The sequence below is a fragment of the Microcaecilia unicolor genome, chromosome 2, assembly GCF_901765095.1.
Source record: "Microcaecilia unicolor chromosome 2, aMicUni1.1, whole genome shotgun sequence".
In the NCBI taxonomy this organism is placed as follows: domain Eukaryota; kingdom Metazoa; phylum Chordata; class Amphibia; order Gymnophiona; family Siphonopidae; genus Microcaecilia; species Microcaecilia unicolor.
Window position 1 is genome coordinate 95,525,764 of NC_044032.1, and position 20,420 is coordinate 95,546,183.

Sequence of the window (20,420 nt, forward strand, 5' to 3'; positions counted from 1 at the left end):
CATTTTTTTGTGTATACCTTACCTTGATTTGTACCTGTCTTTTTCAGGGCACAGACCGTATAAGTCTGCCCAGCACTATCCCCGCCTCCCAACCACCAGCCCCATCTCCCACCACCGGCTCTGGCACAGACCGTATAAGTCTGCCCAGCACTATCCCCACCTCCCAACCATCAGCTCTGCCTCCCACCACCGGCTAAGCTTCTGGGGATCCCTTCCTTCTGAGCAGGATTCCTTTATGTTTGTCCCACGCATGTTTGAATTCTGTTACTGTTTTCCTCTCCACCACCTCCCGCGGGAGGGCATTCCAAGCATCCACCACTCTCTCCGTGAAAAAAAAAAGTGAGGATTCAACAACGTCCTCGTCAGCATAGAGGAGTCTCAATGCCAAGCGAAGGGCAAGGAACATCGGCATTGTTCGTCCTCTACACTTGGTGCCGTGTGCTCTGGGGCATATAGGGATTTGGCACCCAGCAAGGGTCTGTGCCAGGAGGATCACTTCCCCTCTATTCAGGAGGTCCCTATGCATTGGTTCGCTCTGCGTCGGTCCACTACTCCCGTCTCTGCCCCATCAATTCTGCAGCCTGTCTTGGATAACTAGCTAAACCAATTTAAAATGCCAAATTTAATGTGACATTTCCCAGTTCTGTAGGATTGTCTTTGGAGAACTGTTGGCAAATGTTGCTAATCTATTTGCAGACTTACATTAAATGCATGTTTTTCAGGTGGTGATGAAAATTCCAGAGGCAGTGGTAGAGGTGGCAGAGGTAGAGGATTTGGTGGAAGAGGTAAGATGTTTTTTTTTTCCTTGTTAAAATTGAAAAACTTCTTATTTTGGGCTTGTTTTATAAAGCTGCCTCATAACCTGTTTTCCTTAGTATATACCTCTCATATAAATTCACTAAAGTTCAGAGGTTAAATTTGGCATTACACAGTTAAGTGAGTCACTGTTGTTTTATCTCAATCTGATCTGGCAAATTCATCCAGTGTGTCCTAGACATGCATTCTGAGTTTATTATGCAGCACTGTCTGCAACTCCTTAAATTTTTCTAATAGCTGACTCCCTTCAACTTGCACCTGCACAACCTTTGGGCTGATATCCTCTGGTTTATTTATTTTTTTTATTTTTTGTACTTTTTTGCCTTTCAGATCATATTTGGTTGTTTTTGTATTTGGGGTGGGGGATGCTTTGTACATATTGCCCCCATTGAATATTTTTTTTTCTATCAACAAGCAGGATTTAACCAATTACCCAAATAGGTAATTGGGCAGAATAGCGCTCTCAGAGCGCAGCACTTAGTTTAAAGTGCTGTTCTTAATGCATTCTGCAGTTTCCTAAGCTCCTCAGTTTCCTATTGTTTTACTCTGCTGAACGGATGTAAAATCAAATCCCTTCTGGTACTTAAGAGGTTTTACCTCTCTTTAGATGATCTCTCATTCCTTTTTCTTAAACATTTACATTTTTTTCATTATTTCATTAGTCGTGGTGCCACTCCTGCTCACTATTTGGCATAAAAATCCAGAACTTTCCTTGTCATCTATACCAAACCAGTCCAAACTAATAGATTATATAACATAGTAACATAGTAAATGACGGCAGATAAAGCCCTGTACGGTCCATCCAGTCTGCCCAGCAAGATAAACTCATTTACATGGTATGTGATACTTTATATGTATACCTGAGTTTGATTTGCCGTTCCCTTTCTCAGGGCACAGACCGTAGAAGTCTGCCCACCACTGTTCTTGTACTGTTCTGAAGCTAACGTTGAAGCCTCTTAAAATTTACACTCCAGCCCATCCCTATCTATTCAGTCACAATCAGGACAAAAAGCGTAGAAGTCTGCCCAACTCCCATTTAGTTTCCCAATTACCAGTGCAGAAGGCAAGAGTAGAGACTAAACAAAGATGATTCACCACTGGAGACGTGAGTCCAACAGTCTTTATTATATCAATGATAACGACCCGACACATGCCGTGTTTCGACGCTAAAAAGCGTCTGCGTCAGGGGTCAATAAGTACACCAAGTAGTGAATGCAAAACGAGGAGTCCTACTTGTATGTGTGTTGTCAACTCACTGATCACGTAGCACTAATCAGAAAATGCTGGACGCAAACTATCAGAGCAAACGTCACCAGCATCACCACCCAATCTTCGCTAAGATTCCACGGAACCATTCCTTCTAAACAGGATTCCTTTGTGTTTATCCCACACATGTTTGAATTCCATTACCGTTTTCATCTCCACCACCTCCCGCGGGAGGGCATTCCACATATCCATCACCCTCTCTGTGAAAAAATACTTCCTAACATTAGTCCTGAGCCTGCCCCCCCCCCCCCCCCCCCCTTCAACCTCAATTCATGTCCTTTAGTTCTACCGCCTTCTCGTCTCCGAAAAATTTTGTCCGTCTACCAGCGGAAGGAGACAGTGAAAATAGTTCCAAGTAGCTCTCCCTTATAGTCACTGTGCAACCTGGAGTGTCAGTATTTTTCTCTTGTCTCCTATTGGATGGTGGACAGATTGGACAGCTCCTGTTTGGTGCCAGTCTGGCAACTCCTGCCCTCCCTGCATTTCCCAGGTGGCAGTTGAGCGGGGGTTATAGCTGAATATCTCATGTTTTACTTGAAATGAATGATACCCAATGAGCCGGGTCCCTCAGCTGGGGGCGCTTCCCCACCTTCCAGCTCCACCCTGGCCCTGTGTGATGAGACTTAACTATAGCAGTTCAGCTGATTTCTTGGAGGAACACTACAGCACAGCAAGTATATAACTTTTATTTTTTTTTTCTATGCCTCAGCTGGTTCTACCTCAGTGTTGCCATGCGGGGTGACATATCTTCTGTAGTTAGTCCCGGTTGGTTCTATACCTAGATTTGAAGAATTTTGTCTTCTCCCGGGAACCTTTTCTATTGATGCTGGTTTTCTGCTTTTGCTTTTTAGTGAGCCATGGTTCCTTCTGATGACTTGCTCCCATTTTTCTGTTAACGCGTTAACTAATGCAGTGGCGGTAGTTTACTTGATATTCTCCGAGGACAAGCAGGCTGCTTGTTCTCACTGATGGGTGATGTCCACGGCAGCCCCTCCAATCGGAAACTTCTCTAGCAAAGTCCTTTGCTAGTCCTCGCGCGCCCGCGCGGCCGTCTTCCCGCCCGAAACCGGCTCGAGCCGGCCAGTCTTCTTTTGTCCGCACTCGGTACGGTCGTTTCTCCGAGGACAAGCAGGCTGCTTGTTCTCACGACTGGGTTGACGTCCGCGGCAGCCCCCACCAACCGGAAGAAGCTTCGCGGGACGGTCGGCACGCAGGCCACGCCCACCGCGCATGCGCGGCCGTCCTCCCGCCCGTGCGCGACCGCTCCCGCCAGTTACTTTTTTTCCGCGACTGAGAGAGTGGTGCGTTTGCCTCTCTCTCTGTTCAGCCGCCGGATTTTCGACCGCGTTTACGCGGATCGTCGCTTGGACCGTTCGGTTCCTTCTGTTTTGTTTGTATTGTTTAAAAAAAAAAAAAGAAAGAAGAAATTTCTTTTTGCGCGTGTGGAGCACGCGCTCCCCTTTTTCCCTCGCTTTCTAGCGGGGACGCCACGTTGCGGCCTAGTGGCCGCTCGGTCGGTTGATTTTTTCGTGGTGTGATTTTAGCCACCATTGCCGACTTTGACTTCGCCGATGCGATTTTTCCGTCGATGTCCTCGAAGGTCCCGAGTGGATTTAAGAAGTGTGGTCGCTGCGGCCGGCCGATCTCGCAGACCGACACCCACGCTTGGTGCCTCCAGTGCCTCGGGCCGGAGCACAATCTCAAGTCATGCGCTTTGTGTCTCGGTCTCCGGAAACGGACTCAGGTTGCGAGGCAAGTTCTGCGGGACCGTCTTTTTGGAACTTGCGCCGGCCCCTCGACGTCGACCTCGACGGCATCGGTATCGAAGGCCGGTTCTTCGGTACCGGTATCGATGCCCGAGACATCGGCACCGATGGCAGCGACCCCAGGAGAACAGGTCCCGTTGGCCCGCCGGTCCGCCGGTGAGAGTGGGGTTGAGAGGCCGCGTGGGCAGTCGGCCCCGGTCACTCCCTCAACTCGTGAGCCACGGGACCGAACCCTGTCGGACCCGGTACCTCGAGACCGAGGGGGATCGACCTCCTCCTCCTCCATGCCCTCCGGCGCCGGTGACGTGCACCGGAAAAAAGATAAGAAGCGCCGTCACCGGGAGCCCTCGGTGCATCCTGAAGAGGAGTCGACGCCGAAGCGTCATCGCAGAGAGGAGAGATCTCCGTCGGTGGTGGAGGTACCGACGCGTCGGGGTTCCGGCACCTCGGTGCCGTCTCCTGGCCCCCAGCAGCTTCTGGCACCGACACCCTTACCGGCCCCACCGCCTTTCCCGGCAGCGGGCCTGGACGAGTGCCTCGGAGCCATCCTTCCGGGGATCCTGGAAGGGCTGATGCGCCAGGCTGTGCCGGCGTCGGGGGTGCTTGCGCCCCCGGCGCCGATGACTGTGGCGCCGGCGAGCTCTAGCCCGGCGCCGGGGCTGTCGACACCGCCGCCGCTTGCGGTGCCGGTCTCGACCGCCACGCAGGTGGAGTCCCCGTCGACGTCGATGGAGGGAGCTCCGTCCCCGCCGGCGCGGGAGTCCACCGCTCGACGACACCGAGACCTTGGCGCCTCGACGTCGAGCCGGGCCCGGTACCGGACTCAGCTACATGAGCTAATGTCCGATACCGAGGATGAGGACTCGTGGGGGGAAGAGGAGGACCCGAGATATTTCTCCTCAGAGGAGTCTACGGGCCTTCCCTCGGACCCCACGCCGTCACCGGAGAGGAAGCTCTCACCTCCTGAGAGTCTCTCCTTTGCCTCCTTTGTGCGGGATATGTCTATAAGCATTCCCTTTCCCGTGGTCTCTGTGGAAGAGCCGAGGGCCGAGATGCTCGAGGTCCTCGACTATCCATCACCACCTAGAGAGTCCTCCACGGTACCGCTGCACAATGTCCTGAAGGAGACGCTGCTTCGGAACTGGGTGAGACCACTAACTAACCCCACCATTCCCAAGAAAGCAGAGTCCCAGTACAGGATCCACTCTGACCCAGAGCTCATGCGGCCCCAGTTGCCCCATGACTCAGCGGTCGTGGATTCTGTTCTCAAGAGGGCACGGAGTTCGAGGGATACCGCCTCGGCGCCCCCGGGGCAGGAGTCTCGCACTCTGGACTCATTTGGGAGGAAGGCCTACCAATCCTCCATGCTCGTGACCCGCATCCAATCTTACCTGCTCTATATGAGCATCCACATGCGGACCAATGTGCAACAGCTGGCGGACCTGGTCGATAAGCTCCCGCCGGAGCAGTCCAGGCCTTATCAGGAGGTGGTCAGGCAGCTGAAGGCGTGCAGAAAGTTCCTGTCCAGGGGGATTTTTGACACCTGTGACGTGGCATCTCGTGCTGCGGCCCAAGGTATAGTGATGCGCAGGCTCTCATGGCTGCGTGCCTCTGACCTGGACAACCGCACCCAGCAGAGACTGGCCGACGTCCCTTGCCGGGGGGATAATATTTTTGGCGAGAAGGTCGAGCAGATGGTTGACCAACTGCATCAGCGGGAAACCGCTCTCGACAAGCTCTCCCACCGGGCGCCTTCAGCACCCGCCCCCGCGGGCGGGCGTTTTTCCCGGGCTCGGCAGGCTGCACCCTATTCTTTTGCGAAGCGTAGGTACAACCAGCCGGCCCGAAGGCCTCGTCAGGCACAGGGACAGCCCCAGCGCGCTCGTTCCCGTCAACAGCGTGCGCCTAAGCAGCCCCCTGCGCCTCCACAGCAAAAGCCGGGGACGGGCTTTTGACTGGATCCACGGGAACATAGCCGCCCTACAAGTGTCCGTACCGGACGACCTGCCGGTCGGAGGGAGGTTAAAATTCTTTCACCAAAGGTGGCCTCTCATAACCTCCGACCAGTGGGTTCTCCAAATAGTGCGGTACGGATACGCCCTGAATTTGGCCTCCCTGCCTCCAAATTGTCCTCCGGGAGCTCAGTCTTTCAGCTCCCATCACAAGCAGGTACTTGCAGAGGAACTCTCCGCCCTTCTCAGCGCCAATGCGGTCGAGCCCGTACCACCCGGGCAGGAAGGGCAGGGATTCTATTCCAGGTACTTCCTTGTGGAAAAGAAAACAGGGGGGATGCGTCCCATCCTAGACCTGAGAGGCCTGAACAAATTCCTGGTCAAAGAAAAGTTCAGGATGCTTTCCTTGGGCACCCTTCTGCCAATGATTCAGAAAAACGATTGGCTATGTTCCCTGGATTTAAAGGACGCATACACTCACATCCCGATACTGCCAGCTCACAGACAGTATCTCAGATTCCGCCTGGGCGCACGGCACTTTCAGTATTGTGTGCTGCCCTTTGGGCTCGCCTCTGCCCCACGAGTGTTCACAAAGTGCCTCGTGGTGGTAGCGGCCTACCTACGCAAGCTGGGAGTGCACGTGTTTCCATATCTCGACGATTGGCTGGTCAAGAACACCTCGGAGGCCGGAGCCCTCCGGTCCATGCAGTGCACTATTCAACTTCTGGAGCTGCTGGGGTTTGTGATAAATTACCCAAAGTCCCATCTCCAGCCAACTCAGTCTCTGGAATTCATAGGAGCGCTGCTGAATTCTCAGACGGCTCAGGCCTACCTTCCCGAAGCGAGGGCCACCAATCTCTTGGCCCTGGCTTCGCAGACCAGAGCGTCTCAGCAGATCACAGCTCGGCAGATGTTGAGACTTCTGGGTCATATGGCCTCCACAGTTCATGTGACTCCCATGGCTCGTCTTCACATGAGATCTGCTCAATGGACCCTAGCTTCCCAGTGGTTCCAAGCCACCGGGAATCTAGAGGATGTCATCCGCCTCTCCACCAGTTGCCGCACTTCACTGCTCTGGTGGACCATACGGACCAATTTGACCCTGGGACGTCCATTCCAAATTCCGCAGCCCACGAAAGTGCTGACGACGGATGCATCTCGCCTGGGGTGGGGAGCCCATGTCGATGGGCTTCACACCCAGGGTCTGTGGTCCCTCCAGGAAAAGGATCTGCAGATCAACCTCCTGGAGCTCCGAGCGATCTGGAACGCACTGAAGGCTTTCAGAGATCGGCTGTCCTGCCAAATTATCCAAATTCGGACAGACAATCAGGTTGCAATGTATTACGTCAACAAGCAGGGGGGCACCGGATCTCGCCCCCTGTGTCAGGAAGCCGTCGGTATGTGGCGTTGGGCGTGTCGGTTCGGCATGCTTCTCCAAGCCACGTACCTGGCAGGCGTAAACAACAGTCTGGCCGACAGACTGAGCAGAGTCATGCAACCGCACGAGTGGTCGCTCCATTCCAGAGTGGTACGCAAGATCTTCCGAGAGTGGGGCACCCCCTCGATGGATCTTTTCGCCTCTCAGACCAACCACAAGCTGCCTCTGTTCTGTTCCAGACTTCAGACACACGGCAGGCTAGCGTCAGATGCCTTTCTCCTTCATTGGGGGACCGGCCTCCTGTATGCTTATCCTCCCATACCTTTGGTGGGGAAGACCTTACTGAAGCTCAAGCAAGACCGCGGCACCATGATTCTGATAGCGCCCTTTTGGCCCCGTCAGATCTGGTTCCCTCTTCTTCTGGAGTTGTCCTCCGAAGAACCGTGGAGATTGGAGTGTTTTCCGACTCTCATTTCGCAGAACGACGGAGCGTTGCTGCACCCCAACCTTCAATCCCTGGCTCTCACGGCCTGGATGTTGAGGGCGTAGACTTCGCTGCGTTGGGTCTGTCTGAGGGTGTCTCCCGGGTCTTGCTTGCCTCTAGGAAGGATTCCACTAAAAAGAGTTACTTTTTCAAGTGGAGGAGGTTTGTCGTTTGGTGTGAGAGCAAGGCCCTAGAACCTCGTTCTTGCCCTGCACAGAACCTGCTTGAATACCTTCTGCACTTATCAGAGTCTGGCCTCAAGACCAACTCAGTAAGGAATCACCTTAGTGCGATTAGTGCTTACCATTATCGTGTGGAAGGTAAAGCCATCTCTGGAGAGCCTTTAGTCGTTCGATTCATGCGAGGCTTGCTTTTGTCAAAGCCCCCTATCAAGCCTCCTACAGTGTCATGGGATCTCAACGTCGTCCTCACCCAGCTGATGAAACCTCCTTTTGAGCCACTGAATACCTGCCATCTGAAGTACTTGACCTGGAAGGTCATTTTCTTGGTGGCAGTTACTTCAGCTCGTAGGGTCAGTGAGCTTCAAGCCCTAGTAGCTCATGCTCCATATACTAAATTTCATCACAACAGAGTAGTGCTCCGCACTCACCCAAAGTTCCTGCCGAAGGTGGTGTCGGAGTTCCATCTTAACCAGTCAATTGTCTTGCCAACATTCTTCCCCAGGCCGCATATCTGCCCTGCTGAACGTCAGTTGCACACATTGGACTGCAAGAGAGCATTGGCCTTCTACTTGGAGCGGACACAGCCCCACAGACAGTCCGCCCAATTGTTTATTTCTTTCGACCCTAACAGGCTAGGGGTCGCTGTCGGGAAACGCACCATCTCCAATTGGCTAGCAGATTGCATTTCCTTCACTTACGCCCAGGCTGGGCTGGCTCTTGAGGGTCATGTCACGGCTCATAGTGTTAGAGCCATGGCAGCGTCAGTGGCCCACTTGAAGTCAGCCACTATTGAAGAGATTTGCAAGGCTGCGACGTGGTCATCTGTCCACACATTCACATCTCATTACTGCCTCCAGCAGGATACCCGACGCGACAGTCGGTTCGGGCAGTCGGTGCTGCAGAATCTGTTTGGGGTGTAAATCCAACTCCACCCTCCAGGACCCGAATTTATTCTGGTCAGGCTGCACTCTCAGTTAGTTGTTCTTCGTAGGTCAATTTTTGTTGTACCCTCGCCGTTGCGAGGTTCAATTGACCTGGGTTGTTGTTTTGAGTGAGCCTGAGAGCTAGGGATACCCCAGTCGTGAGAACAAGCAGCCTGCTTGTCCTCGGAGAAAGGGTATGATACATACCTGTAGCAGTTGTTCTCCGAGGACAGCAGGCTGATTGTTCTCACCTACCCTCCCTCCTCCCCTTTGGAGTTGTGTTTCATATTTTATTGCTTGTCATTCAACTGGCGGGAGCGGTCGCGCACGGGCGGGAGGACGGTCGCGCATGCGCGGTGGGCGTGGCCTGCGTGCCGACCGTCCCGCGAAGCTTCTTCCGGTTGGTGGGGGCTGCCGCGGACGTCAACCCAGTCGTGAGAACAATCAGCCTGCTGTCCTCGGAGAACAACTGCTACAGGTATGTATCATACCCTGTTTTCGCCGTGTCGAGCCCCGGAAAGTCGACCTCGCGCGTCCAAAGTTATTTTTGACGTGTTTTTTCTTCGGAAAAGTCTTTTAAAGTGTCGGGAAGTGCTCCGGTTTTCGTGTTACCCTTCCCGTACTTCCAGCTTTTTGCCCCGATAAGTTTTCTTTCGTCGTCGGGGTAGGCCTCTTTCGGCCTCGGTCGAGATTTTCTCCCTTTAAATCTTTTGGTGCTCTTTTTCCGTCATTTCGGACTTTGATTTCGCCGGCGTGATTTTTCCGCCCATGACATCGAAGCCTTCCAGCGGCTTCAAGAAGTGCACCCAGTGCGCCCGGGTTATCTCGCTCACTGATCGACACTCGTCGTGTCTTCAGTGTCTGGGGGCCGAGCACCGCCCTCAGAACTGTAGTCTGTGTTCCCTGCTTCAAAGGCGGACTCAGGTAGCGAGATTAGCCCAGTGGAACGTGTTGTTCTCGGGCTCTTCGTCGGCATCGGCACCGGGATCTTCGAGTGCATCGACGTCGTCAGCGTCCAGACCATCTTCCTCGGCCGCCCCTGCATCGAGGCATCGGGCCTCTGCATCGGCACCGAGACATCGGATAGCTGCATCGACGTCGGTGGTACCGGGACCTCGTCTGCTGATGTCGTCGGACGGTGGTGCATCGTCAGGAGTGCAGGTGAGGGCTGTCCATTCCCCTGCTGGTGGCGGTGAGCCTTCGGGTGGGTCTCCTCCTACCCTGAGGGCTCCTGCGGTACAGCCCCCCCGAGACCGACCTCCTTCGGCCTCGGCCCCGAGGAAGCGACGGCTGGATTCTACGTCCTCGTCGGTGCCGGGGAGCTCCGGTGACATGCTTCGGAAGAAATCGAAGAAGCATCGACATCGGTCGCCTCCCCGCGTCGGCACCGAGAGCTCTGGGTCGCCGAGGGAGTCGGCACCCAGCAGGCATCGGCACCGAGAGGACCGCTCACCCTCTGTTCAGGAGGTGTCGATGCGCTCCACTCTGGACAGCCCGGAACAGCCTCCTCGCCCGGAACAGGTTCTGACGTCGACGCCTGCATCGACCTCTTTGCCTTTCTCTGCAGCCGCTCTGAACGAGAGCCTCCGGGCCGTTCTCCCAGAGATTCTGGGAGAGCTGTTGCGCCCTACCCCTCCGGTACCGGCGGTGCTTGCGCCTCCGGTACCGTCGAGCGTGGCGCCGGCTGGCCCATCGCCCAGGTTGAGGTCCCCGACGTCGGTACCGCGTGCGGTGCCGACCGCGGCCACCTCCCAGGAGGGCTCCCCGACTACGTCGGCGGAGGGAGCTTCGCCGATGCGGGCGAGGGAGTCTACCTCTCGACGCCCCCGTCGTGGACGTGGTTCCACTGAGTCGAGCAGGGCGAGGTTGCAGACACAGGTTCGGGAACTTGTGTCTGACACCGAGGGTGAGGCCTCGTGGGAGGAAGAGGAAGACCCCAGATATTTCTCTGACGAGAAGTCTGAGGGTCTTCCGTCTGATCCCACTCCCTCTCCTGAAAGGCAGCTTTCTCCTCCTGAGAGCCTGTCTTTCGCTTCCTTTGTCCGGGAGATGTCTATGGCCATCCCCTTCCCGGTGGTTGTGGAGGACGAGCCCAGGGCTGAAATGTTTGAGCTCCTGGACTATCCTTCTCCACCTAAGGAAGCGTCCACTGTTCCCTTGCACCATGTCCTAAAAAAGACATTGCTTGCGAACTGGACAAAACCCTTAACTAATCCCCACATTCCCAAGAAGATCGAGTCCCAGTACCGGATCCATGGGGACCCAGAGCTGATGCGCACTCAGTTGCCTCATGACTCTGGAGTTGTGGATTTGGCCCTAAAGAAGGCTAAGAGGTCTAGGGAACATGCTTCGGCGCCCCCGGGCAAGGACGCTAGAACCTTAGACTCCTTTGGGAGGAAGGCCTACCATTCCTCTATGCTCGTGTCCAAGATCCAGTCTTACCAGCTCTACACGAGCATACACATGCGGAACAATGTGCGGCAGTTGGCGGGCTTGGTTGATGCTCTTCCCCCCGAGCAAGCCAAGCCTTTTCAGGAGGTGGTCAGGCAGCTGAAGGCGTGCAGAAAATTCCTGGCCAGAGGAGTTTATGACACTTTTGATGTTGCGTCCAGGGCCGCTGCTCAGGGTGTGGTGATGCGCAGGCTCTCATGGCTGCGTGCCGCCGACCTGGAGAATAGACTCCAGCAGCGGATTGCGGACTCGCCTTGCCGTGCGGACAATATTTTTGGCGAAAAAGTTGAACAGGTGGTAGAGTCTCTCCACCAGCGGGACACCGCATTCGACAAATTCGCCCGCCGGCAGCCTTCAGCCTCTACCTCTACAGGTAGACGATTTTTCGGGGGAAGGAAGACTGTTCCCTACTCTTCTGGCAAGCGTAGGTACAATCCTCCTTCCCGACAGCCTGCGGCCCAGGCTAAGCCCCAGCGCGCTCGCTCTCGTCAGCAGCGTGCGACTCAGCAAGGACCCGCGGCTCCCCAGCAAAAGCAAGGGGTGAGCTTTTGACTGGCTCCAGCAGAGCATAGCCGACATCCAAGTGTCCGTGCCGGGCGACCTGCCAGTCGGAGGGAGGTTGAAAGCTTTTCACCAAAGGTGGCCTCTCATAACCTCCGATCAGTGGGTTCTGCAAATAGTCCGGCAGGGATACACCCTCAATTTGACATCAAAACCTCCAAATTGTCCACCGGAAGCTCAGTCTTACAGCTTCCAACACAAGAAGGTACTTGCAGAGGAACTCTCCGCCCTTCTCAGCGCCAATGCGGTCGAGCCCGTGCCATCCGGGCAAGAAGGGCTGGGATTCTATTCCAGGTACTTCCTTGTGGAAAAGAAAACAGGGGGGATGCGTCCCATCCTAGACCTAAGGGCCCTGAACAAATATCTCGAAAAAGAAAAGTTCAGGATGCTTTCCCTGGGCACCCTTCTCCCCATGATTCAGCAAAACGATTGGCTATGCTCTCTGGACTTGAAGGATGCCTACACACACATCCCGATACTGCCAGCTCACAGACAGTATCTGCGATTTCAGGTGGGCACACGCCACTTCCAGTACTGTGTGCTACCCTTTGGGCTCGCCTCTGCGCCCAGGGTGTTCACAAAGTGCCTAGCTGTGGTAGCAGCGGCACTCCGCAGGCTGGGGGTGCACGTGTTCCCATATCTCGACGATTGGCTGGTAAAGAACACATCAGAGGCAGGAGCCCTGCAGTCCATGCAGATGACTATTCGCCTACTGGAGCTACTGGGGTTTGTGATAAATTATCCAAAGTCCCACCTTCTCCCAGCGCAGAGACTCGAATTCATAGGAGCTCTGCTGGATTCTCGGACGGCTCGCGCCTATCTCCCAGAGGCGAGAGCCAACAACTTGTTGTCCCTCGTCTCGCGGATGCGAGCGTCCCAGCAGATCACAGCTCGGCAGATGTTGAGATTGCTGGGCCACATGGCCTCCACAGTTCATGTGACTCCCATGGCCCGCCTTCACATGAGATCTGCTCAATGGACCCTGGCCTCTCAGTGGTATCAGGCCGCCGGAGGTCTAGAGGACGTGATCCACCTGTCCACGAGTTTTCTCGACTCCCTGTATTGGTGGACGATTTGCTCCAATTTGACTCTGGGACGTCCCTTCCAAATTCCTCAGCCACAAAAAGTGCTGACCACGGATGCGTCCCTCCTGGGATGGGGAGCTCATGTCGATGGGCTCCACACCCAAGGAAGCTGGTCCCTCCAGGAACGCGATCTGCAGATCAATCTTCTGGAGTTACGAGCGATCTGGAACGCTCTGAAGGCTTTCAGAGATCGGCTGTCCCACCAAATTATCCAAATTCAGACAGACAACCAGGTTGCCATGTACTATGTCAACAAGCAGGGGGGCACCGGATCTCGCCCCCTGTGTCAGGAAGCCGTCAGCATGTGGCTCTGGGCTCGCCGTCAAGGCATGGTGCTCCAAGCCACATATCTGGCAGGCGTAAACAACAGTCTGGCCGACAGGTTGAGCAGGATTATGCAACCTCACGAGTGGTCGCTCAACTCCCGAGTGGTGCGCCAGGTCTTCCAAGCGTGGGGCACCCCCTTGGTAGATCTCTTCGCATCTCGAGTGAACCACAAAGTCCCTCAGTTCTGTTCCAGGCTTCAGGCCCACGGCAGACTGGCATCGGATGCCTTCCTCCTGGATTGGGGGGAGGGCCTGCTGTATGCTTATCCTCCCATCCCTCTGGTGGGGAAGACTTTGTTGAAACTCAAGCAAGACCGAGGCACCATGATTCTGATTGCTCCCTTTTGGCCGCGTCAGATCTGGTTCCCTCTTCTTCTGGAGTTGTCCTCCGAAGAACCGTGGAGATTGGAGTGTTTTCCGACCCTCATCACACAGGACGAAGGGGCTCTTCTGCATCCCAATCTCCAGTCGCTGGCTCTTACGGCCTGGATGTTGAGGGCATAGACTTTGCCTCTTTGGGTCTGTCAGAGGGTGTCTCCCGCATCTTGCTTGCTTCCAGGAAAGATTCCACTAAGAGGAGTTACTTCTTCCATTGGAGGAGGTTTGCCGTCTGGTGTGACAGCAAGGCCTTAGATCCTCGCTCTTGTCCTACACAGACCCTGCTTGATTACCTTCTGCACTTGTCTGAGTCTGGTCTCAAGACCAACTCCGTAAGGGTTCACCTTAGTGCGATTAGTGCATACCATTACCGTGTGGAAGGTAAGCCGATCTCAGGACAGCCTTTAGTTGTTCGCTTCATGAGAGGTTTGCTTTTGTCAAAGCCCCCTGTCAAGCCTCCTACAGTGTCATGGGATCTCAATGTCGTTCTCACCCAGCTGATGAAACCTCCTTTTGAGCCACTGAATTCCTGCCATCCGAAGTACTTGACCTGGAAGGTCATTTTCTTGGTGGCAGTTACTTCGGCTCGTAGAGTCAGTGAGCTTCAGGCCCTGGTAGCCCAGGCCCCTTACACCAAATTTCATCACAACAGAGTAGTCCTCCGCACTCACCCTAAGTTTCTGCCAAAGGTCGTGTCGGAGTTCCATCTGAACCAGTCAATTGTGTTGCCAGCATTCTTTCCCCGTCCTCATTCCTGCCCTGCTGAGCGTCAGCTGCACACATTGGACTGCAAGAGAGCATTGGCCTTCTATCTGGAGCGGACACAGCCCCACAGACAGTCCGCCCAATTGTTTGTTTCTTTTGATCCCAATAGGAGGGGAGTGGCTGTAGGAAAACGCACCATATCCAATTGGCTAGCAGATTGCATTTCCTTCACTTACGCCCAGGCGGGGCTGGCTCTTGAGGGTCATGTCACGGCTCATAATGTTCGAGCCATGGCTGCGTCGGTAGCCCACTTGAAGTCAGCCTCCATTGAAGAAATTTGCAAAGCTGCGACGTGGTCATCTGTCCACACATTCACATCTCATTACTGCCTGCAGCAGGATACCCGACGCGACAGTCGGTTCGGGCAGTCAGTTCTTCAGAACCTGTTTGGGCTTTAGGATCCAACTCCACCCCCCGAGGGCCCTGTTTGTTCTGTTCCAGGCTACACTCTCAGTTAGTTGGTAAATTTTTTAGGTCAATCTCAGTTATGTCCTCGCCGTTGCGAGGCCCAATTGACCATGGTTGTTGTTTTGAGTGAGCCTGGGGCTAGGGATACCCCATCAGTGAGAACAAGCAGCCTGCTTGTCCTCGGAGAAAGCGAATGCTACATACCTGTAGAAGGTATTCTCCGAGGACAGCAGGCTGATTGTTCTCACAAACCCGCCCGCCTCCCCTTTGGAGTTGTGTCTTCCCTTGAAGTGTATTGTCTTGCTACATACTGGACTGGCCGGCTCGAGCGGGAAGACGGCCGCGCATGCGCGGTGCGCGCGGGCGCGCGAGGACTAGCAAAGGACTTTGCTAGTAAAGTTTCCGATTGGAGGGGCTGCCGTGGACGTCACCCATCAGTGAGAACAATCAGCCTGCTGTCCTCGGAGAATACCTTCTACAGGTATGTAGCATTCGCTTCGCATGCAGTAGCCAGACACCCTTGCCATACTGAAGGGAACAGTAAGCGGTCCTGTATATAAAGACCACTAACAATTGCATGTAGGACAGAACATACTATGCAAAGCTCAAGTTATTAACTTTTAGTTTGAAGTACACTTAAGTGTGCTGTAGCCCAGCTGCAAGATGTCCAAAATTGGAGTAAACATTTGGTAATGTTAGTTGTATTGACATTTGAATATGTATGTTTTAATTGTAACCTGCGGAGAATTTTTAGATTATATGGGTAAATCTTTTAAGTAAGTAAATAATTTAGAGTTAAATTAATGCTTAGTCTCAGTCTGGTGTGGTACAGCAATAGGGTAAATGGTCATCTAAAATTTTCTGTTCCAAAATAAGTATGAAAAATGAGCTCTTAATTTCTTGGATATTTTTACTGTACTTCAGGAGATGGTGAATTGTGATATTCATGTATACTATGAGCGCTGCTTTGACTCTGGACATGTATGTAAATTTCTTAACAGGTGGTTACAGAGGAGGAGATGACGACTTTGGTTCAGAATCTGAGAGAGGTAACTTTTCTACTCAAACTATTACATCTGATAGTTTTATAGGCATGTTTAACCTAAACAGTAGCATCTATTGGCAAGGCTCCCATCTGTACCAATTGGCACAAAGAAGGTCTTGCTCTACCATGTCTTTTGACTCACAGTCCTTGAATGAGTTTGCAACTCATTCAGTATATATATTCTTATATATATTTTTTGGCACATACTGTATATACATTTTTATGTTTTATGTTGCATGGTTTTTTCCTTTTTTTTTGTCCAACGTCTTTAAAATAGCCATGGCAACAGTATATTTTTCTCAATTGGCTGTATATGGTGCGCACAGGTATAGGCACCACCACATGCATACACTAATTGACACCATGTTCCTTTTTCATGCATATTATTTTATTTGTTTTTCCTTCTTTTGTTTATATATGATGTTGGTCTTGCGTTTTCTCCTGTATACATGATGTTGGTTGTATGATTTTTACTTGGTTTTTTATTCAAAGTCTTTTATATTTGCATTTTGAAGACAGCATGTTTTACTTCTGTATGTCTTCCTTGTTTCAGCATAAGCTGTGCGCGTATTTATATGATGCTGCTTTTATGATATGCTTTAGTATATATAGATTTCCATATAATGCCTCATGGATATTTTATCTATTGTCCTTCATATATGCATGTATTTTAAGATAGTATGATCTATTTTTACATGTTTTGAATGTTTAGTCCTTCCTATAATTAGTCCCTCTTACAATTATTTATTTATTTACACGACCATTTTGTGTAATTTTTTGGTGATATTATAACATCCCACATATGTATAATCTGTGTATACGTCACTTAGAGACTTTACGTTCATCATTATTTATTATCATTATTTTTATTGTTGTATTTTATTATATGTTGATCTCTTATTGTATATTTATTACTTATTTGAATGTTTTATTTGATTCTGTATATGTATTTGTTTGAAAGATTTATTTGATTTATGTTTTTATAGACTCCTGATGCAGGCCTGTAGGCCGAAACACAACAGTTGTGTCGAGTCTTTTCTTCAATAAAGAAGTTTTTATGATATTGTCTCCAGGATTTGTATTTCCGTGGTCAAACATTCCACTTTTTACCTATAGAAGGGAAAACACACCATTTTGTCACACTAAGACTTCACTTCCTAATTTGTATTCTTTAAAATTAAATATTTACTCTTTTTCTTCAACCTTTTTAGCACGATTGAAATTGGATGAAGATAAAGAGGGCGCTGAACATACAGGTGTGTGTGTGTATGTGTATATATAAATATATTTTTTTCACAGTATTGACATTGTACATCAAGACAATTCCCATCTAGGACAATTCCCCCCCCCCCTGTCATTTCCCACCCTCCCTAGCCTTGTGTGTGGGGGGGGGGGGGGTTTAACCAACCATAACTTTTTTTCTTCTGTGGGGTCCCATAAGTCTTGGTGGTGCTGTAGCTTTTTTTTTTTTTTTTTTTTTTTAAACGGCATCTGGAACAGGGATCTTAGAGCAGCATATGGATGTACACAGAGGACATATAATAACGGAATCATTTTTCATAGGTAGAGTAGTAATTTTTTGATATAGGTGGGAATTGTCCTCCCTGGTATGGTGGGAATTCTCCAGATGGGAATTGGTTAATGGGAACTGTCCAGTGGGATCTGTCTAGGTGGAAACTGACCTAGAACCCTTATTTTCTTTTATGTAACAGCATATTTTCTTTTTTTCTATACAATTTAGAGTATTCTGTGGTAATAGAAATAAAACAAAATAAAACATGGAAAAGAAAAGAAGATAACTTTTTTTTATTGGACATAACTTAATACATTTCTTGATTAGCTTTCGAAGGTTGCGCTTCTTCATCAGATCGGAAATAAGCAAATGTTGGTAGATGACCGTATATATAAGTGAAACATCAAAGCATTCCATTGACAGTCTTAACAGGATGGGGTGGATAGGTGAGAGACAGGAAGAGTCGAGTGGATGAGGGGCAGGGAGATATGCATGGAGACAGGAGGGTGACAAAGCAGTACAATTTTATGGTTTATAATGGGCTAGAAAACCAGTCCTGTCTGGTGGGTGTCAAAATATTTAATCATTCTGACTTCAAAGATCTTACGTTCCTGTATTGTTTTAAAGTTCCCTTTCAGGATTCTTACCATGAAATCACTTGTACAGTGTTCCGGTTTTGTAAAGTGCTGCCCCACAGGCGTGACATCTGTATTGGTACTAGCATTTTTTATATGGTGTCTATGTAAATTAAGTCTCTTCTTTAGCATCTGACTGGTTTCTCCAATGTAGCAGCCTTCATTGCATTTTTTACACTGAATGATATATACCACATTGGAAGAGTATGTTGGAAGCTTACTTCTAATTAGCTTGTGTTTTAAGTTGGGTGGCTGTTGAAAGGCCAGCACTGGTGGGGATGGGAATATCTCTTTCAGTAATTCATCCTCCTAGAGTAGAGGCTGCAGATCTTTTATGATTTTTCTTAATTTTTCCAGCTCTGGTTTGTATGTCACTATAAGGGGGATTCTGTCTGTGGCTTTTTTTTTCTTTGTACTGTAGCAGATTTTCCTTGGGTGTTTTGAGGGAGGAGGCAGTATTCTTGGAGATTATTTTGGGGTTGTAGCCTTTCTGTTTGAAGGATGCAGTCAGGATTTCAAGGTGTCTGTCTCTGTCCCTTGGGTCAGAACAGATACGGTGGTATCTTGTGGCTTGGCTGTAAATAATGGATCTTTTTGTATGTGAGGGTGGAAGCTGGAGTTCTGGAGGTAGCAGCATTTGTCTGTGGGTTTCTTGTGTATGGATGTTTGTATATATCCATCGCTGATTGAGACTGTGGTGTCCAAAAAAATTGACTTTTTCTGGGGAGTAGTCAACTTTGAATCTGATTGTAGGATGGTATGTATTGAAGGAATTGTAAAATTGTTTGAGTTTCTTCCCACTCAGTCCAAATCATAAAAATGTCATTGATGTACTGGTAGTATTTTAGGGGTTTGGTCTGGTAAGTATTCAGAAATGTCTGTTTCAGCTCAGCCATAAAGAGGTTGGCAATCAGCGATGGATATATACAAACACCCATATACAAGAAACCCACAGACAAATGCAGCTACCTCCACAACTCCAGCTTCTTTCCAATGCTGCTACTACTACTATAAATCACTTCTGTAGCACTACCAGTCGTTCGCAGTGCTTTACAATTGAACATGAAGAAGAAAGACAGTCCCTGCTCAAAAGAGCTTACAATCTAAATCAGGACAGACAGGATCAAAAGGATAAGGGAAGGACAGACAGAAGGACACATAAGGATAAGATAAAAGTTACAAGTCAGGAGTCGAAAGCAGCATCAAACAGGTAGGCCTTTAGCCCAGATTTGAAGGCAGCCAGGGATGGAGCTAGACGTAATGGCTCAGGAAGCCTATTCCAGGCATAAGGTGCGGCAAGGTAGAAGAAGCGGAGTCTGGAGTTAGCGATGGAGGAGAAGGGCGCAACTAGGAGAGATTTGCCTAGCGAACGGAGTTCTAGGGAAGGAGTGTAGGGAGAGATGAGGGTGGAGAGGTAATGAGGGGCTGCAGAGTGAATGCACTTATAGGTCAATAAGAGGAGCTTGAATTGTATACGGAAACGGATAGGGAGCCAATGAAGTGATTTCAGGAGAGGGCTGATATGGGCATAACAACTTTGGCGAAATATTAGTCGTGCAGCAGAGTTTTGAACAGATTGAAGAGGAGACAGATGGCTGAGTGGAAGACCTGAGAGAAGCAAGTTGCAGTAGTCTAAGCGAGAGGTGACGAGAGTGTGGATGAGGGTTTTGATAGCGTGTTCAGAAAGGAAAGGGTGAATTCTGGTGATGTTATAAAGAAAGAAACGACAGGTTTTAACAATCTGTTGAATATGGGCCGAGAAGGAGATGGAGGAGTCAAAGATGACCCCAAGGTTGCGAGCAGACGAGACAAGAAGAATGAGCATGTTGTCGACAGAAATAGAGAATGGGGGAAGGGGAGAGATTGGTTTAGGGCATCATCTTGCAGTTGTCCACATTAAATTTCATCTGCCATTTGGATGCCCAGTCTTCCAATTTCCTAAGGTCTTCCTGCAATATTTCACATTCTGCATGTGTTTAAACAACCTTTAATAGTTTTGTATCATCTCTTTCCAGTTTCCATATCATTTATAAATATATTAAATAGCACCAGTCCCAATACAGATCCCTGTGGCACTCCACTGTTTACCCTCCTCCATTGAGAGAAATGACTATTTAACCCTACCCTCTGTTTTGTGTCCAATTGGTGTTCTTATTCCACACCAGAACCTTGCCTCCTATCCCATGACTCTTTAATTTTCCCAGAAGTCTCTCATGAGGAACTTTATCAAAGGCTTTCTGAAAATCTATTTACACTCCATCGACCGGCTCACCTTTGTCCACATGTTTATTCATGCCTTCAAAGAAATTAAGCAAATTAGTGAGGCAAGACTTCCCTTGGCTGAACCCATGCTGACTCTGTCCCATTAAACCATGTTATGTGTTCTGTAATTATATTCTTGATTTTGCACGGCACTGACATCGGGCTTACCGGTATACAATTTTCTGGATAACCCCTAGAGCACAGAGGGAGGGACCCGGCCACCT

General features: G+C 50.5%; 1 protein-coding gene across 4 annotated transcripts in view; it reads left to right on the top strand.

Annotated features, from left to right (window-relative positions):
• DDX4 (DEAD-box helicase 4) overlaps nucleotides 1-20,420 on the top strand; it is a 369,112-nt gene that overhangs the window by 145,450 nt on the left and 203,242 nt on the right. For all 4 annotated transcript variants that reach the window (XM_030193136.1, XM_030193139.1, XM_030193137.1 and 1 more), the window contains 3 exons: nucleotides 723-785; nucleotides 15,743-15,790; nucleotides 16,998-17,042. In XM_030193136.1, coding sequence (XP_030048996.1) covers nucleotides 723-785; nucleotides 15,743-15,790; nucleotides 16,998-17,042 — 156 coding nt within the window. The remainder of the gene's footprint in view (nucleotides 1-722; nucleotides 786-15,742; nucleotides 15,791-16,997; nucleotides 17,043-20,420) is intronic.